This window comes from Fusarium falciforme, chromosome 4, assembly GCF_026873545.1.
Source record: "Fusarium falciforme chromosome 4, complete sequence".
In the NCBI taxonomy this organism is placed as follows: Eukaryota; Fungi; Ascomycota; class Sordariomycetes; order Hypocreales; family Nectriaceae; genus Fusarium; species Fusarium falciforme.
In genome coordinates, this window is record NC_070547.1 from 4,512,731 (window position 1) to 4,529,904 (window position 17,174).

The window sequence follows — 17,174 nt, forward strand, 5'->3', positions numbered from 1 at the left end:
CAACGAGAGGATAAAGATGGGCCTCACGGATGCATGGAACGGGAGGGACAAGGTGGCTCTGTACGTTAGGAGTTGGAGATGATGCAGTATGACTAGCGAAGAAGATGATGTGAAAAGATACAAAGACATTTGAAAGTTGTCCAGCCTTGTGCAAGTAATTCGATGTGATGGTGACATTGAGATTCCTTTTGGGCTCTCATAGGGCTGACTGTCTGTTATGGTCATGCTGCCGCATCTGTGAGTATTTCCCTTCCCGAAGTATACAACCTGGAGCTGCGTAGATTCAAGGCTGAAGCAGTTTGTTCGTTTCCAAGGGTTGGACGCCCAAAACAAAACGCATGAATCCATAGTCTGTATGTAGACCGACTGTTTACCTTGTCCAGTGAGGCTGTTATCCCCAAGACCACTCCGAGCATCAGGGTCCTTTGATGAGGGAAGAGGTCCAGAGAAATCTCTAGTTGGGGGCTCAGGTTATATCCTTGAAGTCGCCTAGACGCAGCCGCTAGAATTCCAACCCCAAACGAGTCAAGCGAAATGGCGTCATGTCCTCAAGGCTATCTAGAACCGTCTAGTTATGGATCCGTTCCCTCGGCTGTCTTGTACCGTCCCCTGACAGACACGCTCCAGCTTTTCTCTACGTAAAAGATTCAATCTCACGGGGAGAAAATAAAACAAATGTTTTCCTCTTTAGGCGCCGAAGCGTCCCAATAAGATGGACGGCGGACGTGTCGCCGCCCGGGTCGGGATACGGCTGCGGCTCCGCGGGTGGAGCTTGACCGGAGGGCCGAGTGTGTGTTGTTGTGAGTCGGGTAAAACGTACGTACCTTGCCTTAGTTCGGGCGGCAGCTGAGACAAGGGAAAGAGGCAGGTCTTCCCTTGTCTCGTGGAAAGGGTCCTCGGGGGGAGGCAGAGTTGACTGCTAAAAAGGTCGTCCGAGTCTCCGAATCTCCGAGTCCCGGATCAAGCTGCTAACAACGACCAACTCCGACACACACGGGGGCCTGGAAACATGGAAAGGAATGGATGGATGGAAGGGGCAGAGCGGAAAACAAAGTCAAACGGGCACCTTATCTGATCTCTTCGGAACCGACTGATTGGGATTTTTCGGCAGAGAGGGTGCTTCGTTTCCGCAGCATGTCTCGAGTGCCGACTTTGTACACGGCATTCAAATCTCACGATCCCTGGGCATGAGGCCACTCGTGCCTTTTTGACAATGCGCTTTTTGCTCTGTGCGTTCACACACGATGAATACAATTACCGAAAGGAAAACCCGGGTTCAATTCCATCCCCCGGTGAAGCACTTCCGACGGAACCTCTTCCCCTTCTCTTTTACTTGAGATCCTCTTTAGGGTCCAGAAAATGATATGGAACAATAGGTAGCAGACCTCGGCAAATCTCGGCCATGCACTTCCTTTTCGCTTTTTTTTCGTGCAACGGATGATGGCCGTTTTCAAAATAACAAGGGGGTGTGTGGATTCTTGAATGGGGGTAGTGGTGTGGGTGTAGTTGTTGGGGGAGAGAGGGAAAGGAGTCATTGGATGCGAAACGGCTCCGATTGATGTTCTCATTCTTGCATTAATACATTGTTAGAAGGCGCACAACCATTACTATCTTATTTTTATTCATGTTTGACTGATAGTTGAGAGCAGCCATTGTTGTGAATAGTTCATATTTCTCCGAGGTGAAAACCCCAGATTTACATTGATTAGCTAATTCCGTAAGGCGAGGTCAGCGGAAAAGGAAAGCGCAACGAGAGGTCGACACACAGAGGCAAGCAGGTGCGGGACCCCGCAAAATCACAAGCTCGGCTACCCGTCGGTAAAAGAGAGAAAACCGACGTCACTTGGAACTTCACCGAGCTCTGTGTCTACACCGTGACCACGATTATTACGAGGCTCGGTCAGCTGAGGGCATCGTCACAAGCTCATCTTTTACTAGAAAGAATTTAAACAGGATCTCAGCATGACATGTGGTTGGAAAAAAGAAACAAGAATCTCTTCTTGCTTCGGCCGCATGGATGCGTAGCCGCACACTCCCTCCGCACCCCGGTCCTCCGCCTGCCCGGAGCCTGTGGGGCTCCTTGTTCGGCTTTGGGATTGGGGGGGCAAGTCAAGTCATCAGAGCCAGAGACGTCAGAGTTCGCGGGTGTTTTTGGGACCTGCGCTTGGGGGAGGGCACATGTGAGTGAGGGGATGAGGGGAGAGGGCGTGAGGGGAGAGAATATGGCTTCAGATGTAGAATGTTTTCTTTGATACCAATACATTTTTGAAGCTCTACACAGTCACACGTTATCATGGTCCGGGCACCTCTCCGAACGAGATATCTGCATCTCCATCTTCCTTTCTTTTGCCCGTCCCACGCGTATGCGCATCCTCCTGCTTCCGTCCCTGCATCCCCTCCCCCTCCCCAACTCACACGCCTCCAGCTAAGCTAGGCCACGACCACGGCCAAGCTCCGAACCCATTCATGGCTTTCTCCGAGGTGCTCCTCCCGATGAGACTGTGGGGTTTTCGTAAGGTGTGTCGGTAGCTACACCACGATTCCCCGTGCCCATTCGGCAAGGGGATCCATTCTTTTTCATATGAGTCTGCCTTTTTGACCTTGCGCGACGGCGTCTCGGCCGGAGAGAGAGAGGTGCTCCATCCACCCATTTTCTTTTTCTTAAATTGTTTCCCTCCCTCCGTTCTTCGCTCCTCTCTCTATCCTTCTTAGCCCTCTTCTCCTCCTTTGCGTTGTGACTCCTTTCTCTCCCCTCCCTCACTCCCTCGTAGCCTCACTCTCACATCCCGTCGAATCTCCGAACACCTCTCCTCCGAACCTCGGTCTTAAGAATCCTCGTCTGGAAAGTGAAATTGAGAGTCAAGACTCGCGATCCGGTGCCGTCTGGTAGATCTCAAAAAGAAAGCAAGGGAACGAGAAAAGAGCTGGGCGCATAAGCTCTGGTTTCGTCGCAATGGCTTCTAAGGGTGAAGGCAAGAGGCAACCGCCCTCGGCGGCCGTCAACCTCATTGGTAGGTCCCAATTGCATGAGAATGCTTTCACAGAGCATGGTTGAAGCATAAACTAACGCCGATTTACAGCTGGTGGTGGTGCTGGTATGATGGAGGCCCTCGCGTGCCATCCCCTCGGTAAGCAGCCAAACCCTCTTGCGCCTCACTCGCGCGCAAGCTCAATTGACCCCCAAACAAACATCTAACGGCATGTAAAAAGACACAATCAAGGTCCGCATGCAGCTGTCGCGGCGCGCAAGGCAGCCCGGAGCTCCTAAGCGCGGCTTCATCAAGACCGGTGCCGACATCATCCGCAAGGAGACGCCCCTCGGCCTTTACAAGGGTCTGGGTGCCGTTCTCACTGGTATCGTGCCCAAGATGGCCATCCGGTTCACTTCGTTCGAGTGGTACAAGCAGATCCTCGCCGACCCCAAGACGGGCGTCGTCTCCGGAAAGGCCACCTTCTTCGCCGGTCTGGCCGCCGGTGTCACAGAGGCCGTCGCCGTCGTGACGCCCATGGAGGTCATCAAGATCCGTCTCCAGGCGCAGCACCACTCCATGGCCGACCCCCTCGATGTTCCCAAGTACCGCAACGCCGCCCACGCCCTGTACACCGTCGTCAAGGAGGAGGGTTTCGGTGCCCTCTACCGCGGAGTCAGCTTGACTGCCCTGCGACAGGGTTCCAACCAGGCCGTCAACTTTACCGCCTACAGCTACTTTAAGGAATGGCTCAAGGTCTGGCAGCCCCAGTACGAGGGCACCAACCTTCCCAGCTGGCAAACTACTTTCATCGGTCTCGTCTCTGGTGCCATGGGTCCCCTGAGCAACGCCCCTATCGACACTATCAAGACTCGCCTGCAAAAGACTCCCGCCGAGCCCGGTACCAGCGCCTGGACCCGAATCTCGAGAATCGCCGCCGACATGTTCAAGTGAGTTTCCCAAGCATACTCTCAAAGATGCAGTAACTAACAACCCCCCAGGCAAGAAGGTTTCCACGCCTTCTACAAGGGCATCACCCCCCGTATCATGCGTGTCGCTCCCGGCCAGGCCGTCACCTTCACCGTCTACGAGTACCTCAGGGATAAGCTAGAAAAGAGCAACATCTCCCTTGTTGGAGGCAAGTACGAGGAATAAAATGGGAGGAATATGGAAGAGAAAAAAGTCACTACATACCCAGTCGAGCCTGATCTCTTTGTTGCATCTCAACAACAAAGAAGACGTCGACTTCCACACACACACACATCACAACACACCCACCGACCAAAAAGCCGCTTTTTTGTACCGTCCCAGTTTCTAATACCTCCTCAGTGCAAAATGCTGTGAAAGATGCGGAAGAGTCCATCTGAAAAACTCGGGGCGGGCGGCACATGATTGGCGAGACGAGAGCGAGTACATGACATGAGAAGACAACACCAAAGAGGATGAGAAGGTCAACGATACAAAGGAGAAAGAAAGGATACCATGCATTTGGGGGGGTTGAGGGGCGGCTTGGGTTCTCATTACATGCATGCATCTTTGGATAAATACCAGCATTTGTAGCTTGGACAATTGACGTTTCTTGCATCAAAGATTAACTTGCTTTACATACCTTGAAAATGTGAGAAAGTTGTATTGTGTCTAGTTCGACGTCTTGACGTGCTCGTAAACATGATGGTTGCAAATGTGTATCTTCTCATCTGTTGATTCATCACGTCGATTACTTTCGGCCAGGTCGCTTCGGTCGGCTGAAGCCCTGTCTGGCAGCGACCTTGGGGTGCAGATCATCCAGCACAGTCTGCTCCGTGATCTCACTAGGCTCTTCCACTTCAAACTTCTTCTCCAGCTTAAGTCCGGCGTCTCGCTCGGCAACCTCCAGCACTGCCCGCTTCATCAGGGGGTACATCATCCTGAACTTGATGGCCTTGTTTCCGGGCGTCACGGGACAGGTGTAGATGAAGAGCACGGGGCTCTGCTCGGCGCCGTCGTGTGTGTGGGTATATCGGTAAAAGGTGAACCGCGGCTCGGTCTGCGAGATGGCCTGGGTCAATTCCGCGATTGAGCTTGGCGTCGGCGACTCGGGAACCAGCTCCACCACCTCGGTTTCTGGGTTGATTTTCTGCCAAGTCTGTTAGTATACGGCATAGGATAAATCAATTGCCCAAAATAGCTCACCAGCATGACAACCGATCGTCCGTCGTCCTGTCCGACCTCCTTCATGGCAGCAACTGCATCCTCTCCAATGGGCATAGAGAAGCTCTTGCTGAGATGAATTGCCTTGACTCCTGTTCCAGACCCGGCCTCTTGCTCAGCACGCTTAACCTCTCCTAGCGCCTGCTCTTCCTCGGTAAGAGGGGCATCCAGCTTCGTATGCGCATCATGCTTCTCGAAACCCTTCTCGCTCAGCTCTTCGGGGACTGTCACAAAGATGGTTTCACGGAAGTGTTCCGATCCGAGTTCACGGACAAGAGTCAGGCGTGTCGATGCGAAAAGCATCTTCTGGCGCACGCGCGCAGCATCGGGAACGTAGGTGATGGCGAGGAATTTCGGTGCCGAGTCGTAGCGGCGCAGGATGATGTAAAGGGCGACGTCAGTCTTGATGTGCGGCTGCAGGCTCGCTAGGTTCTCGCCGAAGGATGAGGAGGTCGAGGGAAGAGTGGCGACAGGGACGAGGGACTCGTTCTCGATCGAGGCAAGGAGGCCAAAGGTATCGTCTGATGCCAACAACGAGTTGAACTCGTTCTGGAGCTCTTGGGAGGCTGTTGCATGTGAGATGAGGGACAGGCAAGAGGGGCGATCCAATCATACCTGCAATACCAGACTGCATCTTGTATGTATCCCCTGTGCACGGGGAGCGATTGATAAGATGCGAGAACAAGTCCAGGTAAATGTCAATGTTGATGTTGGTGTTGACGTTGATGTTGCTTGGTTGTCAGCTCCTACCCCGCCACTTTCCCCTGGGCGCTCGGAGCTCTGGTGGGGCCGTCGAGGCCACCCTCACTCACTCACTTACCCTACGCCGACGGGAGATCAGAGAGTAATTCAGTACTTCATAAGATGTATTCATCTTTTTTCGCGTATGCTCTACGGTCAGATGGCCTTCCTCACAAGTAAAATGGGATTGAACCCCTCACTAAGTTTGACAACCTGTCTAGGACATTCTCGATCAGCGCTCCCAACATGACGGTGTTGGTCCACGACAGACCGCCCAAAATCTTCCCACATAAACTACCACCTGAGTTCCTTACAACACATGACCCCTTTAACCGAATGCTGCCATGACTTCTCCTCAATACCCTCTTCATGAGACCTGACCTAAACTTATGCAATCATAACAGCAATCAGGAGCAGCTCGCCCAGCACCGTAAGGACCGGGACCTCGAACTGGCTCGACCGAGACACAAGGACCTGGGAAGGCACAGGTCCGTCATTTCTGTTCGGCGTAATCGAGGGAACAGGCTCAGGAAGAGTTTCGGTCAGAAGGACCTCGCTGGTGACGGACTCTGTGGAAGAGTCGGGTGGAATACCGGTGACCAAAGTCGAGCTGGATGCATCCGAGGCAGGTGTTACGGGAGGGTTTTCCTGAGGCAGGGTGCTGGTCGAGAGGAGAGTGGTAGGCGGCACTGGAATAGTTGGTTCTAGCTCGTTCACCGAAGTGGTGGGTAGGGACTCACCAGGTGTTGAAGCCGATGAAGGTAGAGGGGCCGACATCTCCGGAGGAGGTAGGGGAGCATCAGTTCGCGGAGGAAGTGCCTGTGAGACCCCAACCTCGGGAGGTAATATCTCTGTCTCAGAGACTTCTTCCGCAAGGGCGCTCGATGCAGCGAATTGCTCTCGTAATGGGGGCACAGGGGCATTGTTGGACGGAACTTCTGGATTCTCTGGGTTGACTGGCTCGGGAAGAACCTCGTCCTGTAGAAATACGGTATCAATGATGAACAAGGTAGAGATTCTTGGCTTTCCCTCCTGGCAGATCCCGCCGCACATGGGAGAGTTGGGATTCTCTAAGCAGGGGTGGTTGCAGGAGCCTTCGTCAACAGCATGGATCGCATCGGGGTCGTTTCCGCAACGACAAGCACTGGATCATGTTAGAAGCGGACATGGGGGATAAACTTGCAGGGAAAGACTCACTCGGGAGACACTGCAGCAAAGATGTGGCCTGCACAAGCTGCCTGGCAGGATTCATGGCTCAAGACGCCAGAAGGAAGCTGGGCGGGTTCACTGAAGCCCGCTGCATCGACTGTAGCGCAGCCCCAGTATTTGAACGGCTCGGGTTCGGACCCGTACGAGGCCTGGCCAAGGACGGCCATGGCGCCAAATGCGGCGATCAAAAGGTAGCTGAGCATCTTGGGTTATCGATGGACATGGGACGGCTGGCGGATAACGACGAGAGAGTGTAGAGATGAACCCTTGGGGATGAGGGAATACTGGTGGGTTGGAAAGGGAGAAGAGGGTTGGAAAGAAAATTCAGCTGGACGGCTCAAGAAGAAGGAGCCCGGGAGGTGAATAGGCGGGGATTCATCTCTGCTTGAGGAAGGATCCTGGGGGAGTGACGTCCACCTGGCCCCAGGGAAGGCGCTGTTGTTGAAGCCATCATGAGCGCACCTTCCCAACAACGACTCCGACTCGAACTCGTGGCGGCCACCGTCAGAGCCCAGGTTCTTGGAGACCAAGCACGTGGCATCCATGTTCATAAATGTAATCCAGTTGACCAATACCCAGGTACCTATGGATCTAAGTACCTTATGGGTGGATGAAAGGTGAGAATATCAGGGCTCGGGTATCTCACTGTGACCTCTTTTCCAAACCCAGCCCTTCAACGCCCCAATAACGCCCTAATGAATCACCCCGTCCCATGTCTTCCATTCTTATCGTCCAGTGAACTCAATCGCCTTGCATCTGTAGTGTTCAAGGCTTATCGCCGACTGCCACCAGTCGCAGTGCCAGCGTTGTCCTCAAGGTCGCTTTCCTCCTGTGACAGCAGCCTGTCTGCTCCGTACGGACTCTCTGCCCTGAGTGTCATCGAATTTGCCGTCGATGCTCTACTCGCTGCCGACATCTTCCTGTTTTCAGAGTCACCTGTCATCAAACTTCTCGCCGCCTCTTCCAACACCGCCATCTTGCTCTAGCTTCCGGTTGTCGGTGCCGTCTCTGTCGGCCTTTCTTGCAGCTCCCACGTCCCCCCGCAGCGCTCAGCGAGCTTCTTCATGGCATTCGCGTCAATCATGTCGAGAAGACCTGCCACCTCGGAGACATCGCGATCAATCCGGTCTTCCTTTGCCTGAGATTGAGTGTCGCTCTGGTTGAGGGGCCCAAAGACCCAGAGCTCCTTGATTCTGCGGGATAGGGCGAGAAGCTCTTTGATGGAGGAGTACTGGCAAATGTGAGATCCTCGGTCAAAAAACAGGCACTGACGTAAAAGGCAGACCTACCAAACCGTCAAAGGCCATCTCCATCGAGATTCCCGCTACGGAAATCGTTTCGGGGTTGCTGTTGCTGCGCTCGCCCTCAGCTTGGATGGTTGCAAGCATCATGAGCGTGCGATAGTGGGTGAGGATATCGGCGATGAGCCTGTTGTGTGTGTCTTGAGACTTGTCAACGATAGTCTTAAGGTTGCTAGCTTGAGAGACTTACCCATGAGATTGGCACTCGTAGCTTGTGATCGATCCATGGTGATGAGAGTTTCTCTAGGGCTTTAACGTGTGTAACAATTCAAGTTAAAGAAGTAAGGCACCAAGCACTGCTCAAAGAGGATCTAAGTGATGTTGATGCAGTGTGAGGTTGGTTTGTTGGAGATGGTGGATTTACGAATGAGGGTGGAGCAAAGCTCCCAAAGTGGGGCCAAGGGTACGGTGACACCTTGGACGAAAAGCGCAAATAAGAGAGCGCTCTTCTCAGGAATTGCCCGGAATCCATTCTTTCAATACAAAATCAGAGTGTTGATGGGACCCGAACCTATACAGTAGTGCTCGTTGACTTCAAGGCGATTGGAAGGGATTGGTGATAGTGTTGAAAAGCTTCATCTAAGCCCCAAGGCAAGACGATTTACATCACAGGACTGCAGAACATATTCGTCATTACACGCTTGATATTAAAAGCACTCATCTCTACTTGCCGCATTACTTGAATACAAACTCAGTCCCGGTCAAAATCGTGAAGCTTGTCTCCTATCACACCGGCGATCGTACCCGATATAACCTTCGCATCACCATAACCCAGCTTCATGGTGATTTCAGTAGCCTGTCTGGAAATGGCGGCTAGGGTGCCCTCAACAAAGCGGTGCTAGGATAATGTTAGTTGTTGCGATGCCATATCGGTAGATTCAATAGGGACGTACCTGGAAAATGGAGCGTGACTTATCGTGGTACACAAGGAAACGATGTTTGTTCCCCTTCTGCTGGCCATACATGTAATCGTTGTCGACCGTGAGCTTGAAGCCTGTGTCGGTCCTCTCAATCTTTGACGACTTGAAGTTGTCTAGCAGCTCCTCTGAGACGAACAAAAAGTTCGTCTTTTCAATCTCGTCGGCTGTTAGATGTGAGAACTATGCGGGATTGACTCTAAGGGCAGGTCCATACACACCACGAGTGTTGGTAAACTCAATGCAACGGTAGACTTTCTTGTTCTCCCTCATGTTCTGCTTCCAGGCGATGGGGGTGACTCTCCACTCCTCCTCCCCAGGGATGGTGAGGATGTCGGACTTTTGGACGGGCATGTTGTATATTGAGGGCGAAGAGGAATTGTTCTGTGTATTGGAGAATGGACTGGAGAAGTGCTGATGGGATTCACCAGAGATGGCCTGCTCGGCTCCCATCCTTATAAGCACCGAGAGCAGAATAAGGAGCTAGTAACATGTTGACTTCTATGTGAGTCCATGGAGCCATCTCACCCTCCATCCAGGCCACTATTCTGAACTATTGAGTTGCTCCAGCTCAGCTGACAACCATCTAGACCTGCCAAGATAGATAGGTAGCTGGAATCAATGGTCCAGAAGGCTCGAATTGGGACAGAGTCCCGAGCGACCAGTTCCCGAGTTGAGCTGAGCCTCCACCCTTTCAATAATAGACGTTCACACCATGCGTTAGGTTCAGTGATGCATGGGCAAGTGAACCTCGCCTTACCTGCGGGAAGACCCTTCTCGGCCTGCGTGAGTGAGGCAGCCCGCCACAGCGGGCATCGGAACTCCACGCTAGGGAGTTCTAGCTCCAACAGACAGGGACGAGAGCCGTCCCCGCAGAATTATTGGAACAGTTTAGCAATGTTTGGAACAAATCACAGGCGCAATGAACTCGTGCTACTCTGTATAAACGGCTGGTGGCTTGCGTCAAACTAAGCCTCAAAGGTCCATCTCGTCTGCGAAATCGTCAAAGCGAGACTCAAGAAGTCTAGCACGCTTTCAACAGGCCTGCACGTGGGTCATCAATTGGGGACACTGAGCATTCGTAGGAGCATCATGACGTTGGCATTGAAAGGAGAGATCTACAGTACTCGTTCACTAAAACAACGACCTACATAAGACCCCAGGATCAGAGCAATGAAGGAGATCGATAGCGAATCCTTATCAGCGGCAAAACATGGAAGTTCAAGATTCCAGAGCGATATGTAGGTGTGACAGATTATGTAAGGCGTCAACCACAAGCTTCAGCATAGTTGGCCTCAAACACCACCTCAGGGGCAGACGTCAGGGGCATTCCTAGATACGAGGTCAAGACACACAAGTCTCTATTAACAGCCCAGCACAAGCGCATCCCGTGCAGAACTCTCTATCTCCTACTGTTGCCCCCAAGATGGTGATAATGCTACAGAAACCTCTACTTGATACAGACATAGCAGATTGCCCCGTCCCAATCAATCCCAGACGCCCGCCCCGTGACCAAATAAACCAACAAGAACCCAAAGGTAAAGGTAAGGGCGAGCCCCTTTTGAACATCCTCGTGCTTTCGTGCCCCCATGTTTTCATCCTGATTCCCGAATTGGATGGATAAATAAAACTGCATGTGAAAGAAAACGTGCTCCTCCTATCGTGACAGTCTATAGGCCGTGTGAATCGAATCGCATCGCATTAGCTGGCTCCCTCGGATCAGGGCTGCCCGGTCCAGTGGCGGTCCTCTCCCTTCCATCCGAGGCGAGGCCAGCCCTTGGGAAGGGTGGAAAAGGGAGGGAGGACGTATTGGCCGTCGCACTTGTCTGCTTCGCAAGTCATGTCGCACATGCCGTAGTTTTGACAGTAGCACTCGGCAGCGTTGGGGCAGTGGACCGACTTTTGGCCAAAGATGACTGATATGAGTGTTAGTCTCTGTAGAATGATTTGCTCGTGAGCATTGGGAACCTTACTGTGCCATGAATACTCCAGGACACGGCCGCTCAGGTCGTCGCCCAAGGGAGACACAATCAGCCACTCGCGGAATCGCACATACTCGGCGCGCGGGCGCTTGCGAATGGCCTCGCGACGCACGGCGAATTGCGAGCAGCAAGTTACGCCGACCTCCTCAGGGACCTCGAGGCTGGGGAACAGCTCCTGGAAAGCAGCCTTGTATACGTGACGGGCGTGGACTGGCTCTCCCTCCTTGGCAGGAGCTTCGTCCTGGATGGGCTTGATCTCGGCGGGGCAACCAAGGACCCAGACGCATCGCAGGTTGGCGTAGCCGACCTTTTTGAGGTTGTCGAAGCGGAACTTTTGGAGGAGGGGGAGGGCGTCGTAGTCGGGGTTGTCGTTGTGCCACTGGAAGCGCTCGGCGTGGTGGAAGATGATGTTGCCGGGCAGGGAATCGTATCGGTCAATGATGTAACTGCGGCGCACGCATTAGCAGACGCATCCTGTCAAGTTGGGCAGGTGGGCGTACGTCAGGAAGACCATGGCCTCGCGCCCCTTGTTCATAGGCACGGTCAACTTGGCTTTGTTATCGTCGACGACGTAAATGTTCTTCTTCCACTCGGGGAGGTAGTGGTCGAGCCACGAGACGTTCTCGTGCTTCATGCTCGCCACCACCATCTCGACATCGTTGTCACCGAGGCGCAAGGTGGTCGAGGTGTCGTATGCATGGCTGCGGGAGTTTGAGGAGGGAGGAAGGAGGTCGTCGCGGAAGTAGAAGAGGACGAGGAAGAGCAGGGCGAAGAAGCCGACGACGTTGTTGCGATGCGAGCGCTGCCGGGGAGTCCAGCGACCGGCCATGGTGGAAAGACGGCGATGTCAATATCGTCGTCGTATGAGTTAGTAGAAGTTCGTGGAGCTGGCAGAGGAGAACCGCAACGTCTCGTCTGCAAACTGACGAGATCGTGGAAATCTGTAAAGCAAGGGTTGCTGCTGACGGGATGCTCTGGTTAGGGGGGTCCCTCTTCTCCCTTGAGAATGGATCCATCCTGACAGCCAGCCCCAAGCTAAATCGAGAAGAACTGGACCGCTAACGAAACATCCCTGCAGTGCGTGCCTGGCACTGCGTGCGTCAGTCAGCTCCGTCACGTTTCGGCTTGGGCGCCTCAGTGGCTTGATTCGACGCGGCCTTGCTCTGGAATTGCCGGGTTTTAGTGGACGCCTCTTTTTGGATGATGTAAATAAAGCTGCAGTTTTCGATAACAGCGGGAGGGGAGTGCACGATTATTTATGTCGAATTTGTTTTGGTGCCATACGGAACGTGCAATCATCTTCAAGGTATTTGGCGTGGATCTTGAATACGAGCCAAGGTTACCTCATCAGTCGTCACTAACATCATGATTTTGAACTCCATCTCTGGGCGGCCGCTTCTGGGCCCAACTTGAAGCAAGAGTATGGATGCTGAACCTTTTCCGACGATTGCTTGGGTGCCTGGTCTACAAATCGCTATTGTTGTCTACTACTAGAACTGTCGGGATTGCTAGCTGGGGGTTCTCATTGATTGCAAGAGCTCCAGTATGGAAGTGGAGGTGGTCGTGTACAAGATTCCTTGGCGGTGTTTGCAGGCTTAATACGAGTATTCCCGAGGACCCGAAGAAGCAATTCTACGATGAGCAAAGGTATCTCCCACTCGATAGAAATCCCCCAAGACCGGTAGGAGTATTGGCTAGGCGGGTAGGTAGAGATATAGATGGCTCGAGTACCATCGATGCATGCTCGTGGTCCCGCAATTGGCGATGCGTCAACGTAGTGAGAGAAGTACCAACAACAAATCTAGCAGCCATACTCTCTGAAATATTGCCTGGGTGGGTTTTTATATACGTGTTTCTGAAGACAATGTGCTATGGAGGAAGAACAGATGATGTAAAGAGGACTGTGGTCACAAAGCTGCATACGCGTAATCAGGGCCGGAAAACACGGCAATGGCTTGCTCGTATAGGGGTTTTAAGTAAACAGAGCCATGTTTCCGTCGAGATAGGGAGTATGTAAGAGTAACCAAACCCCAATTTTATCAAGAGCATCATGAGGAAGAGACTAACGGTTGCAACTAACAGAATGCCATGCTGGAGAGCTTTGCGAATACTACCTACCTACCTAGGGTAAATGATCCTGCGAGAAGACGAAAAGGGGCGAACAAACTTGACAGTAAGCCTTGATTCCGTTATGAATACCATTGCTGTTGGTTTTTATAGGATTCAAGGTGTTGTAGCGGTTTCTTGTGCTTCGCTATTCACCTGAAGGGATCGTCGTTGATGCTAGAGAGAAGGAGACATAACAACTATCCGCCACCTACGCAATTGGCGCGATGGCTTAGGCATGACCATCGAATTTTGATACTTCAAGATCGTCTCGTTGGTTCTGAGGAACTCTTGAAAGTCAAGATTATCGAGTGCGCGAGAATCCTGAGAGCCAACGACATCAACGCCTCCTATCTGCGCAGTGCGCATCGCAGACAACGACACCAGGACACATGAAAGAGCTTCAGCATGTCCAATGTCAAAGTCTAGTCAATGTAGCCACTATAAACCACCTAAGTAGTGAGCAGACTTTGCAAAGTCCCTCATAACACTAATCCAGCAGATGAATCTGTCTTTGTCGTCACTCAACCAGTGGTCAATAGCAGTAGCTGCCATTTCCCGTGTGCGCTAGGGGCAATACCCGCGGGAAGTGATTCTGGTTGACCATATTGAAACGCCTGAAGAACAATTCTCCTTGGTTCCTTGGTTCTTCCCGACGAGTATCTCGCAAACATTGAGTGTCTGACCGAGGGTCACTTAAACAGACTGCAGTCTGACCTTGACGTGTCCCAAAAAAGAGCCACTTGATTGAACAAGACACAGTCAATCATGATGCTTGTTATTGATTCATCCTCCAATGATCAACTATCGGGTAGAAGCCGGCTCGGGGCGTCCGATACCGAGATTGAAAGATCAGTGACAACCGGACGATGTTGGACCACTTCTTCAACAACAATGACCTCGATCACAACAAATCCTTCAGTAGCTGTGTTAGATGCCTCGAGGAATAAGAAGTATGCCTGTCAGGCTTATGTCTTCTGACTGCCACCTCCACGGTCGACTCATCTTGACTCTGACTCTGGCGCCACCATCGGCAAAGCCATGACTGGTGGGGCTAGGCAGACGGCATGTGGACTCTGTGCCCCGGCTTTTGCGTCAGAACAAGGAGAAAAGGCCGCATGAAGGTGGTGATCAGGTGTTGCTGCAGTGGATGATACTAGAGTATCTGCCGGCAGATGATGGTGCATGTCTCAGGCGAGGACCGATCAACGGGAGAATCTCGTCGTGCAAGCATCAACCGCCGGCGAAACTCAGGGATTTTATATGAATACGAGACGTCTTGTGAGCCATGATGGGGATGGTCTATGGTACCCAAATACTTGAGTTCCCTGCGTGGGACACGCAGGTTGGGTCATGAGAAAGCCCTGGGATTGGGACACGATCCATGTCTGGGGGAACGGGATGTGGGCTCGTCATATTTCTTGATCATACCACAATAGAGTATCAGAATCTTGCAAGGATGGGCTTCCCTTGAAGGCTATGGAGGCCAAACAAGCAACTGGTCACGGACATGTCTGATCCAAGCTCAACATGGAGTGTTGACCGATCCAATGCCGTGCACCAAAGATATCTTGTCCCTTTGACACTCGAGAGATGATCTCCAGACTTTGACTAGGATGGTGGATAAGGCGCTTCCACGGGTGGCGATCATGGCAGTCACTCGGTGCTGTCGATCCAGATTTACCGTAGGTCGTTGTCTAAGCGCGGAGGCTAGCAGTTCACGATGGTTGCGCGCGCCAAAAAGTCGAGTTGTGCGCTTAAGCGTGAGACAAACCCCCCACCAGCCAATGCTTCCTCTCCGCCCTACACACTTGTGCATCTCGGTTGCAAAGACAATTGCCAAGCTGAATCCCGCAACTCGAGGTCAAGAACCGAATGCTAGTGATTACTCGGCTCGTTGCCGAAGTGCCAGCTTGAACATTTGACAAGGAAAAAAAAAGTCTTGGTGATCGGCCGCTTTTCCGCTAGTGCTGAGGTCAACCATGTGGTTTCTCCGCACGATGGTTGATTTGGACACAGACTACGACGGCACTAATGCAAAAGTTCAGAAAGAAAAAAAGGTGTCACGGTGAAACGGTCAGATCGAGCTTGGCGTTTTCCTTTCTGGCTCTTACATGGCTTGGACGATGGAGAGCTGAGAGTCACACTCGGCTCGAGTCAGAAAGGAGAACCTGTCACATCACATGCTTCATGGTAGGACATTAACGGTGAGGGGGAAGAGACTTGAAGTATTCGTAAAAGAAAGGCTGGGCTTGAATCTAAGTCTGTAGACGAGATTGATCAAGCCAAGCAAGGGCTGCTAGTTCAGCTCTTGCTGACTGCATCACCGCCTCTTGTTAGCAGACGCAGCATGAACTCGAGTTAATATGCCACAGGCCTTGGCGAAATTTGTGGACGAGGGGGGTCCCCTGTCTGTTTTCTTTCGCCTCGCCTCACCCAATGTTGATCCTCCGCCATGCCATGCCATGACTTGGTCCGTGTCGGTCCGAAGGGTGGATGGCTGCAGAAGATGTGACCTGCAAGAGTCCTTTGAAAAGAATGAAGGGCAGAATATCAGGCTACAGCAGAAGCAATCTTGTGAGCATGTATGTTGGCGTGTTATGTGTGTACGTCAGTCTGTCGATGGCAAATGAGACAGGTCTCGCAAGATGCAGCCCAGCAAGTTTGTGGACTCTTGTCCATGCAAAACAAAATCTCACCCGCATTGAACGCGTCCAGGGCTACCAACAGACCAGGATGCTGTCCGTTACTTTGATGACAAACAAACCATCAGAAAATAGAGCATCCGCGAAAAGAGAATAAAAAAAAGAGACGTCCGCCAGGACCGATCAACAGGCGGACTCCGGAGAAGGAGATCGAAGGGGGAAAAAGCTTGGTTCCTGTTAGTCCGACACGCGTATGCCCGCGGTGGAGACGCTGGAGATTTTTGCTGAAATTAGTCAAACCGGGACATGGATGTCTTTTTACGAGTTACAAGAGGATGGACTGTATGAATACTGTGTACCTAACGTGCAGCGAAGCAAGATGCACCTACGTGGACGAGTAGGCAGAGGCCAGGCCATCCAGAGGTTGGCATTGCTACAATGCCTAGAAAAAAGACGGAAGTGAGTGCCTGAATCGGAACATATTTTTCATTAGAGATGTGTTATGCGCGCCAACGGAGGCGCTATTATGGAGGCATAGTAAGCAGGTAAGCAGTTGCTGAGCCCAGTTCCAAAGACCTTTTTTCACATGAGAAATACAACAACACCACAAACGTAACCTCAGGTAGCCTCGTATCGAGTGGTTCCGGTATACCGGGAAGAGTCATGGTTAGCAGAAAAAGCTAAGCAAACTTTAGTCGAGAGCCTAATTGTACCGCTTCTTCCCTGACCAGAGGTGGATGAGGAGGACGGTGCGGTCAGGATCTCGAGGCTGTCATTGGACATGGTTCCTTGTTTGATCTGGAAGGGGGCTGTGCAACGCATTTCCCTCTCTCACCATGGTACAAGCAGACCGGACCCATCTTTGTTTTGGCAAGGGATGGATGTCGATTGTGGGCTTTTGTTACTCATCTTGGATCTCCTGGCCGTTCTCCATTCCACTCGCGCAACGCAACACAACGACACGTCACGGGCCTCCTTTCCTGAGACAGCCAATCGAGGACAAGATGAGAGTCATCAGAAACCCATGTGGATTCTCTGCCCATGAGAGCGCCCCTTGTTTCGCCACGGAACATTCAGCAACGAGGCGTCCGACCCGTTTGCAAAGAAAGGCAGG

At 52.2% G+C, this 17,174-nt stretch overlaps 5 protein-coding genes across 5 annotated transcripts; 1 reads left to right on the forward strand and 4 right to left on the reverse strand.

Annotated features, from left to right (window-relative positions):
• Positions 1–2,953: 2,953 nt before the first annotated feature.
• Positions 2,954–4,392, forward strand: NCS54_00609000 (Hypothetical protein; the record flags this gene model as incomplete). The annotated part of the gene is made up of 5 exons (XM_053151563.1): positions 2,954–3,011; positions 3,081–3,128; positions 3,211–3,919; positions 3,971–4,111; positions 4,299–4,392. 5 exons carry the CDS (start codon positions 2,954–2,956, stop codon positions 4,390–4,392), a joined length of 1,050 nt encoding a protein of 349 aa, XP_053007538.1.
• Positions 4,393–4,686: 294 nt separating this feature from the next.
• NCS54_00609100 (Hypothetical protein) lies at positions 4,687–5,871 on the reverse strand (the record flags this gene model as incomplete). The annotated part of the gene is made up of 3 exons (XM_053151564.1): positions 5,775–5,871; positions 5,142–5,725; positions 4,687–5,085 (listed from the first exon to the last, which is right to left on the reverse strand). The coding sequence occupies exons 1-3, from the start codon at positions 5,791–5,793 to the stop codon at positions 4,687–4,689; spliced, it is 1,002 nt and encodes a 333-aa protein (XP_053007539.1). The 5' UTR covers positions 5,794–5,871.
• A 416-nt stretch (positions 5,872–6,287) lies between these two features.
• Positions 6,288–7,312, reverse strand: NCS54_00609200 (WSC domain-containing protein; the record flags this gene model as incomplete). The annotated part of the gene is made up of 2 exons (XM_053151565.1): positions 6,288–7,044; positions 7,098–7,312. The coding sequence occupies 2 exons, from the start codon at positions 7,310–7,312 to the stop codon at positions 6,288–6,290; spliced, it is 972 nt and encodes a 323-aa protein (XP_053007540.1).
• A 779-nt stretch (positions 7,313–8,091) lies between these two features.
• NCS54_00609300 (Hypothetical protein) lies at positions 8,092–8,637 on the reverse strand (the record flags this gene model as incomplete). Its single annotated transcript, XM_053151566.1, has 3 exons — positions 8,092–8,340; positions 8,399–8,550; positions 8,601–8,637. 3 exons carry the CDS (start codon positions 8,635–8,637, stop codon positions 8,092–8,094), a joined length of 438 nt encoding a protein of 145 aa, XP_053007541.1.
• Positions 8,638–11,046: 2,409 nt separating this feature from the next.
• NCS54_00609400 (Hypothetical protein) lies at positions 11,047–12,138 on the reverse strand (the record flags this gene model as incomplete). The annotated part of the gene is made up of 3 exons (XM_053151567.1): positions 11,047–11,243; positions 11,301–11,755; positions 11,810–12,138. 3 exons carry the CDS (start codon positions 12,136–12,138, stop codon positions 11,047–11,049), a joined length of 981 nt encoding a protein of 326 aa, XP_053007542.1.
• Between the last annotated feature and the right edge of the window lie 5,036 nt (positions 12,139–17,174).